At 49.0% G+C, this 9211-nt stretch overlaps 1 protein-coding gene across 1 annotated transcript; it reads right to left on the reverse strand.

The window, feature by feature from the left end:
• Positions 1–532: 532 nt before the first annotated feature.
• On the reverse strand, positions 533–4441 carry LOC119460773 (cuticle protein 10.9). Its single transcript, XM_037721860.2, has 3 exons — positions 4378–4441; positions 2917–2949; positions 533–1698 (listed from the first exon to the last, which is right to left on the reverse strand). Exons 1-3 carry the CDS (start codon positions 4384–4386, stop codon positions 1342–1344), a joined length of 399 nt encoding a protein of 132 aa, XP_037577788.1. The 5' UTR covers positions 4387–4441; the 3' UTR covers positions 533–1341.
• Positions 4442–9211: the final 4770 nt, after the last annotated feature.

Here is a 9211-nt window from a genome sequence, read left to right on the forward strand (position 1 = left end):
AGCTGAAATGCAGTAACTGCCGGGAAGCTTAATTAGCAAGTCTCCTACGGTAATGTTAATTTCTGTAAAAACATTTTTTGTTATTTTACAGTATTGTTGTGATGTTTCTTTGCGCCAACCGCGAGATCTTCCAGTGTTGAAAACTCGCTGAGGGGTGAAAGCTAAACCTTAGTCAGCAACACTTACAGTTTATCTGTTCACAAAAAGACAAAGAAGCGACGAAATGTAAGAACTGTCCAATAGCCCTTGTTGAAGTTCAGTGCGGAATTTTTCGAGGAAGATGGACTTTTTCATAATCTTATTTTGGTTCAGAAGTTCAGTCATCGTTCGTTAGTCACTGCCTTGAAGGTGCTCAAGCTAACGCTCCGCATATTTTAGAACAGCCTTGCGTACTGCGCAGACAGTTAATAACAATTTCTGCAAGTAGCTCTAACACCTCTTTTTGCTATATGTTCCACAGTGGTTTTCTTGTTGCGCTGGTGTCTTGGTTTAAGAAGCTGTCGCCATCGAGAACAGGAATAGACGAAGAAAGTGGAACATGAGTACCACTCTTTATTGTGCTCAACATGTACAACAAAAGAGGCAACCCAATTCGAGACATGAGACTATTTTTTTTATCCATTGCAGTGAAAGACACAGGAATAGGACGGCGGCCTCGTGCGGGCCGCAATGAGGTGGTGAAACGAGACGTGAGGGACAAACACTCGTATGAGCGACACAGAGCGCATGCGTGATATGGCGCACCTTGGCACGTGCTAATGAAGGGGGGCAAGGATAAGTGATCGGAAGGTATGTGAGCGACTGCGAAGGGAGGCTGCCAATCGCGAACCCCGCTTGACAACAGTAGCGCACCCTCGGGTGACGTGACAACTTAGACAAGCGACTGCAGGCGACCCGCTTCCATAGCAAGGCAAGCAAGGCGCCCACACCGCATTAGAAAGTCCTTGAGCGTCGCTAGGAAGGAAGTGTCAGTTTAAACCCAGAGCGATGCATACGGTGCGTTCAAGAAAAGGGGTTTTCTCACTCGCAGTGCGGCGGTAAAAGCGACGCGGACAAAGAACAACACAGCGTACCCAACCCGACAGCACGATCAACACGGGGCACCCTACAGGAAAGGCGTCGAGGTGACACACACGAACAACGGACGGGACAGCGCGGGAGGATAGAAGGAGAGAGAGAGAGGGCGACCGAGAAGAAGGAAGAAAAATTTACAACGCCCGGCAGAGCGCCCGGAACGCGCCTAGCACGCTCGCCTGGCGCGGGTCTTTCCGTAGCCGTAACGCGGAATCACACGCAGGAAGCGGAGGTGTTCCGAGGCGAAGCCTGCTTCAAGGGGGCAGCTCAGCCCGCCCTGGGCCCGGCGGGAGCGCGCGGGCGGCTGCCCTCGGCGGCGAGCGCGGCCTCGACTCCGGTCGGCGCGCTGGACTGGATGATGACGTCGGCGGGGTTCTTGGACTCGGTGCCCAGCTCGTTGGTGACGATCTCGGCGCGGTAGCCGTTCTCGTCGGCCGTGTAGCTGACGGTACGGGTGCGGCCGTCGGCCAGCGTCATGGTGTAGCGGCCCGTGACGCGGCCGGCGCCGTCGCCGTTCTCTTCACGCGTGTGCGAGCCTTCGGCGTCCTGGCTCGCATAGTTGAAGGAGTACGGGATGGGCGGGTAGTTCTCCTGCGCCGGGTTGAAGCCACCCCTCTGCGCGGCCTGCAATGTTTGAAAGGAAGAGAAAGGTTAGCAGTCATCTTGAAAACGGCGATGATCGATCTGCTCCTCGAACCTCGGTTAGGGCAAACGCTAGTTGTGGGGCTTCTGCTAAATGTTTTGCGTTTGTGATCTGGGAAGCGTTGCAAAAAGACATTGCGCAAGGGGCACTCGAAAAGAGCGGTTTTGTTCTGTTTACGAATACCGCTGATAAACAGTGTACGCCTACATGTGGCAGTGAGAAAGCATTGTTTCATCAGTTCCTAATAGTAGTTTTTTTTCTTCGTTACCTTTGTTTGTAATCCAGTGACTGGCGTGTATTTACTGCCATTTTGTCTTTGTTCGAAGTTTAGAAATATGACTGATTTCCGAGCGCATATGACATATCGGTCATATCTGTAGAAACGGACGCATGTAAAATACGCAGACAAAGGAAGTAACCGTACAAAGACGCATCTACTCTTCGTGCTGCCTTTCTTGTTAGACCCTCAGTACCATGCATTATCAGGTTCATTAGTCTCGAAGACGGGTTTTGCGGCTGCCCCAACCCGTGCGTCTGGCCATCGGTCAAAGGCCGTAGAGCAGATTCCGCTGGTATGTCCGCGATACGCAAATGAGCAGCTCACTGCGCGGAACCGGCTTCACCTAGTTACGAGAACACCTGTCTTCTTTCCTTCCCCTCTGTATCCCACTAACTACTCTATTCCCCCAAACTAACCCTACTTGGCCATTGGAACAACGTGCTTGGTTAGTAGGCTTTGCTTATTTCTTAAAACCACATGTTCTTGGGCAATATTAATTAATTAAAATAATTAAATTTGCCGAAACCACGATCTCATTTGGAGGCACGCCATAGTAGGGGCTCCATAATAATTTTGAACCTTGTGTTATAATTGTCTTTATTGCCTACATCATTACCTTCAATTGTGATCTAGCATGGAAAAATGGTGCAACACTGGGTTCGATCTTATTGCATCTTGTAGTGGGAACAGCTCGAGAAAGAAGGAAACAGCACATATCTATCTCATGTTTCTCGCGCTGTTAAATACTCGTTTTGTGCTAGCATGACACTCAGTTGCTCTACTAGATTTTTATCGTATTCCACTAGACTATGAACTAGTCCAAATACAATGATGAGCTTAACTCTACATAAAAAGAAGTTAGGAGACAGAGTAAAACCGCAATTAAAGGTGATAGACTGAAAAGTACGAGTCAACTTACGGCGACGCAGATGAAGGCAAGGAGGATAACAAACTGGAAAGAAAAAGCAAGTGCATAGAGCATTAAACACACATTTTTGTTGAGTATAACAATGTCTAATTATTACCTCGCGAATAGATGCCAGTTTAATAGCTCTAACTGGAGTGGACAAATGCGCCACATGATATAAGTTACGCGAATCGTTTGATCCCTTTTGCTGTTAAGAAAAGGTTGAGGTGGTATCTGTCGAACCAACGTATTGCCATTTTATCGTACAGGCTACAATATAAGTGCATGTCCGTTTTTCCTCTTTTTCGTCGATGAGGTTTCATCACTTCTGCAACTAACTTTGCCGTGGAAAAGTAAGATGAAAGGAAATGCAATTTTTCCTACATGGAGAAGGCAGGGTGTAGTTCGCAGCAGTTCCCTGACTTTCTTTCACTGAGCTAACTGCCAGTGGTCAGTATCAGTGGGAAGCCCCTTATCTCTGCTCACTTCCTGAACAGCCTGGACTCACTCCATATCGCATGTATTGGCGACGTTCGAGCTCACTGATAACAAGGTGGGTGGCTGGTAGTTTCACTTCTAAAAGTTGCAGATACTGTGATACCATAGTGGAGCTTGGGTTTTCCTCGAGTGATTTATCGTACGTATCAAAGCTAGATAACAGGGATGCAATAAATACGATGCCTGCATATCCCTCCTACAAAGGTATTACGTATGGATCATGCCGACGTGTAGACACTATTTACTATAAAGGTAACCGCTCAACTTAGAGACCAATGCAAGTAACTGCACGGAGGTCCGTGGCTCGTACTAATGCTATCGCGAAGCATTGTGAAGTTCTTACGTATTGAATTGCGCCGTTTACCTCGGTAAACATTCCTGCGACATACGTAAATAGCGCCTCAATTAAAATAGGCGATCAAAATAAAATGAACACATCTATGTGAGCAAAAGTAAAATCAGTACGCCTGTGAAACAACTCATTGGTGAATTGATACATTACAAGCTTAACGGCGGCCTGAACGGAGGCCAGAAAATTAATTGACGGATACATGCTTATCCGTCAACGCGGTGACCATGACTCATTAAGGAGGGACTGTATAAACTTAATAACGTGCTCTGAAGACAGGACCTAGAGCCGATTATAAAGCAGTGAAGCTTTCGAAACACTGAAGGAACAGCGAGAAAGACCTGGCACATGTGTAAACCTTTCCTAAATGAAATGGATGAGGATCAGGGATGGGTAACGCATAGCTCAGCCGTGAATAACAGCTCGGAGAAAAGTAAAGATCGATGACGGCGCATGACCAGTGCGCGTCGGTGACGATGGAGTGCGGGGGAAGCTGCGGACGCGTAATCCCATGGAGTGCGGTTTGAAGAAGGTCCAAACCACGGGGCAACCTGGAGGTTGGTGGTTCAAATCCAACGGATCGTGTCTCGGCGGCGCCTGTCGTTCCCGGGCCCCGAAACACTCACCTTGTGCATGGCTGCTAGAGTCGGGCACTCGGTGAGGGATCGGTAGCACTAGAGGCAAGTTGTTGCGGATGACTCGTCAGCGTGGCTCATCTCCGTTTTTATAGCGCTACACCCGGCCATCGGCATTCCTGGCGCCGCCAATCAGCAGCCTCTGTCCTACATTGCGCAACACCCCAGCCTTAGGGACCACGCTCATACACGAGCGCGTACCACGAGCGCGTACAATCGCGTGAAGGTGGAAGAGCTCCTAACCCCAGACCCCGCACCCCCTTTCTCGCGTGCCTTCGCTTCATCTTTCTATACGTTCGAGAAGAAAAAAACAACAACAAGAAGCAACCAAACCCCTTTCTTCCGCGCTCACTCTCCATTACCTTTGGGCGCCAAGCGAAAACAACAAAATGACACCAGCTAGTCGCTGCGACGAGCCCGGGTAGTAGGAGAGTAGTCCGTCCAAAGCGAGACGGCTGAGCTGAAGAACAGTCCACGTTCGAACCCTCTCTCTCGACTCGCCTCTAGTTTTCAGGGATCCTAGCGCATCTGCATACTTCAATCGGGTCTGATGCCGGCGTCATGAAGGCAGGAAGGCGAACGGGATGTAGGGGGGGGGGGGGGGGGGATGTGAAAAGTGAGAGAGAGCGAGTGAGTACAGTGGGTGAGAGTTGACGGGAGGAGGGCTGCCCCGAGGCAGGCAACCCGTTATGGCAGAGTGGGCGGTCATCTTCCGCCCTCCAACCACGCCGCAGGGGAAAGGAAACGAAGCCGAAAGTTGGCCTCCGCCGCATGACTCCGGCGCCGCTGCCACGCGCTTGTTTCCTCGTTTTCGCGCGCGCCTCCGGAGAAGAGACGCGCGCGCTCGCGCGTCCCTGATGCGATCGGCGTGCGCGACTCATCGGGGCTGCTGTCCGGCGGACGCGTGTCCGAAGTCGCCCCGGTCCGACGAATGATACCGCGTTCCGGGCGAGCCTCGGTTGGTTGCACGCGCTGCGGGAGACGTCCCGTGCTCGAGACACACGCGGCTACACGCTGCGCGGGGCAGGACGTCGTCATCGGGGGTCTAGTCGTAAGCCTCGTCGATGGCTAGAAGTCGTGTTTACGTTACGCTCCTTCTTTGTCTTTTCGATTGCCCAGCGACGTTCGCCGGACGTGGGCGACGGCCGTGACACTTAAACGTGCTCGCAGTGAAAGCAGCTACGAGTTCGGGCCATCCTTCAGGCTCCCGTATTGGAGCCACGCTTTCCTTAAAGAGTGGATACGTTTATACACGACGCTTGTATATCGGAGTGGTATCTCGTCTCCCGTAAGTGTTTTCGACTGGTAAACTTTGAAAATATCTGCATGGGTGTGCAAGCACGTATTGCTTCTCGGCTTGTGTTAGTGGTGCCCCGAGCTTCCACCGAAGCATCAAAATTCTGTCAAGTAATGGTTTAATTTACTCGAGACATAGGAGAAAATGCTTGTCGAAAAACTCTATTAAAGTTCAAGTCGATCAATCTCGCTTATATTATAATCACGGGTACCTCTGCGTGCGAAGCTACTTACGCTTACGTTGATGTTTATATTATCCATGACATCTTCGTGCGTTCGCGCCTCTCGTGCATCACGACAATTTCAACATACCCATTCTGCGAACTTTGATCGAGTGTGCAGTGTGCTACCTGTAAGCTTTTCGCGATCATCATCAGCATAATGTGATTTAATGTTCACCGCAAGAAGGGCTTACACGGCAATCTCAGATTACCCCTGTTTGGCATCAGCCCCGACTCCACTTTAGGCCTGCAATTATTTTTTCATCTTATAAAAGTGCCTAATATTACTGCAAACGTCCTCGACTACGTTTTCCTTGCTTTTGTACCTGCTTTGTGCACTCCAGTAGTCCACCGATAAGTATCTGCTCTTCGCATTACACGACCTGCCGAACTCCACATCTTCATCTCATCCTAAACTAGATTTGGATGTATCCTTTCTAATCCGTACCACCGTCTCTCTGCCTCTCAACGTTAGGGCTGACATGTTTCGTCCCATCACTCGTTGTCGTAATTTCTTCTCAAGCTTCTCAAGCTTCTTTATCCCACGCACCAATTTCTAGCCCCATAATACGAACAGGACGTACGAACAGGACGCGTTGAATGTGCATTTTTCTTTTCAAGGATGAGATTTTATGTTTGGCCAAGGAGTACGCACGTGAAATTGTCACCGGGAAAGGGAAACCGATGCAGCATCAAGTTTTGCATGGCGTATAGTCATCGCCGTCCGTAAGGATACACAATCGGAGGTAACGAGCTAGTCGTTTGCACAGGCACGTGAGCCGGAATATCGAAGTAGCGTAGACCAGAGATTAATAGTATAGATGGAGAAAAAAAAGAAATGGAAGCATGTAGAAGCGGAATCGTTCGGTCTGTGGCATAAACACTTCATTTCATTTATTATACCGATCAGGCCATATACAGGACATTGAGCGAAGGGGTTGTAAGGAGGGGCTGTTACATCGAGTTGTGCAAGGCATAGGAGCAAATAATGAACTGGTATGACACTAACCAGCGAACGTTTAGAGCTAAGGTCGTAAATTGTAATGCTTCTTCCCGCCAATTATTTTCAGTTCGGATCATACTTATTGCCTAGTGGCCGATTCAAGCGCTAGCATTAACGCCGTCTTGTGAGAGCCAAGGACGATGGGCGAAAACACAATGGCAAAATGAAGCAAATGAATACAAAATGCTGCTCCTGCACTTTCACGCCTCATTTTATGTCTGTGTTATGAAAATGACAATTCTAGGACAGCTTTAACGACAGACACACTTCGAAGTTGAAAGCGAATTCTTTGAACTTTTGGATAACACCTAGAATATCCTAATCGATAGCGTATAATTTTTTTAGGACGCGTATTTTTCTGTAGACTTTTGCCTACACATTTGGACAATTTCCGTTGATGGTTACACTTTCAAATTTAGCACGCCATTCAAAACATGGGGCCGAATTCACAAGAACGTTCTTACGTTAAAACTGTTCGTAGAAGCAGGTGTCAGCCAATCGTGGTGTTGGACATACCATTAGTGAAGGCGGCTGGCCAATTACAAGCAGCACTTACGAACGAAAAGCTTCGTGAATGCGGCCTATGATTCCGACCACAAAACAGAAAAAAAGAAGGAAAGAATAAAATCTACTGCACGCGCGCAGACTCGGATAGTAGTGGCGTCTGTTCACGTATTCCGGAAGCAACAGTGCGCCATGCGCGCAAGCAGCGTATCGCGATGTAGCAGTAGTTCACAGCGCGGCTTTCAACACAACAACAATTCTCAGTATTCCTCTCGCAAAAAGCACCAGAACGAAAGAAAATAAAAGATGACACGAAACACCACGACCACACCAACCCGGACACATTCTGAGCAAGTCACTGACATTCGTACGGTCAGGAACCGTGCCTTCCGGCCACGTTTTTAACCAAACGAAGACCTTCTACCAGTGACAACGAATATTGTACAGTCCTACGAGGACCAACTCGACAACACCAAAAGCGTTGAGTCATTTATATATAAAGACGTCCATTAGAGTAAAAATGCATGATAAGACTGTAATACATCTTTATGGCATACTTCAAGCTCTCGCAAACCCAACCTACCCGCCGCGGTGGCTTAGCGGTTATGGTGTGGCGCTGCTAAGCACGAGTTTGGCGCTGCTAAGCACGATTTTCAGCGCAGCAGGAGCAGCGTGCCAAAGAGATAAGTTTTGTTATTTTATATTTCACTTTTTGGTTTTTTTAGGAGGGTTAGCTTAGCCAAACAATCTTTATAAATTATTTTAATGCTTTCTCACTTTCTTGGTCTTCTCGCTTAGATAAAAGTAGGTAAAGAAATTTTTTTTTCTTTTCCACATCTACGCCTTGTTAGTACGAGATGATGGTTGGTACTAGGGGGAACCCACGCGTGCGTTGTTCTGAGTGCGAGCGTTCCTACGCGCTGGAAGAAACGCGGTTTAAATCAGCACGCGAAGCGAATGGTGCAGATTTTATCTGTAGGATGTGTGTGCTAGGGTCGCGGCTAGACCGCCTAGAGCAAGACAAGGATAAGTTAGCTAAGCGGGTTGGAAAGCTAGAAAAGGAACTTCAAATCGAGCAGAAGCAGAGGAAGGAGGCAGAAGAAAAGCTAGCTAACGCAGAAATCCAGCTGAGCGCCACCATTCTGCAAAGCACTGATGAACGCATCGAGGCGAGCACCGCGAACGGAGCTGGCTCCGATGCGAGTGTAGAGACAGCCGAACCCGCCACGCCGGTAAGCAGTGGCGCAAACGTCAGTGATAGTCACGAAGGGGATACCACTGACGCGGCCGGGGAAGAAAACAAAGCCAAGGGCAAGAATAAGAAAGGAGGGGAGGGCATTGTGACTTCGGGGGCAGCTTTCGGCGGTGAGGGGGAAGGAAAGCGTCGAGTTGTCTTTGTTGGGGATTCCAACATGCGTAAAGTAGAACCGGCGATAGCAGAGAGGGTAGGGGCAGACGAACGAGTCCAGGTTAGCGCGCTTCCGGGAAAGCCGATTAGAGAGGTGATCGCGAAGGCCAAGGAACGCATGTGGGACACAATGGAGGAGAGACACCTAGTGGTGATAATGGGCGGAGTGATTGACGTACTGAACGGACGAGGAGCAGGAATCACAAAGCAAATAGCCAAAGGGGTCACCGACCTGCGGAATGTTTCAAAAGAAGTACAAATCGCGGTGTGCACGGTGCCAGAGGTTGAAAGGCAGGGTTATAAAATTGAAAGGGCAGTTCTTGCAGTAAACAGGGAAATTTGGACTCTAGCTAAAGCAATGAATTTTACGGTCATTGACATCAACCGTGAAGT

Source organism: Dermacentor silvarum, chromosome 8 (assembly GCF_013339745.2).
Source record: "Dermacentor silvarum isolate Dsil-2018 chromosome 8, BIME_Dsil_1.4, whole genome shotgun sequence".
NCBI classification, from domain to species: Eukaryota; Metazoa; Arthropoda; class Arachnida; order Ixodida; family Ixodidae; genus Dermacentor; species Dermacentor silvarum.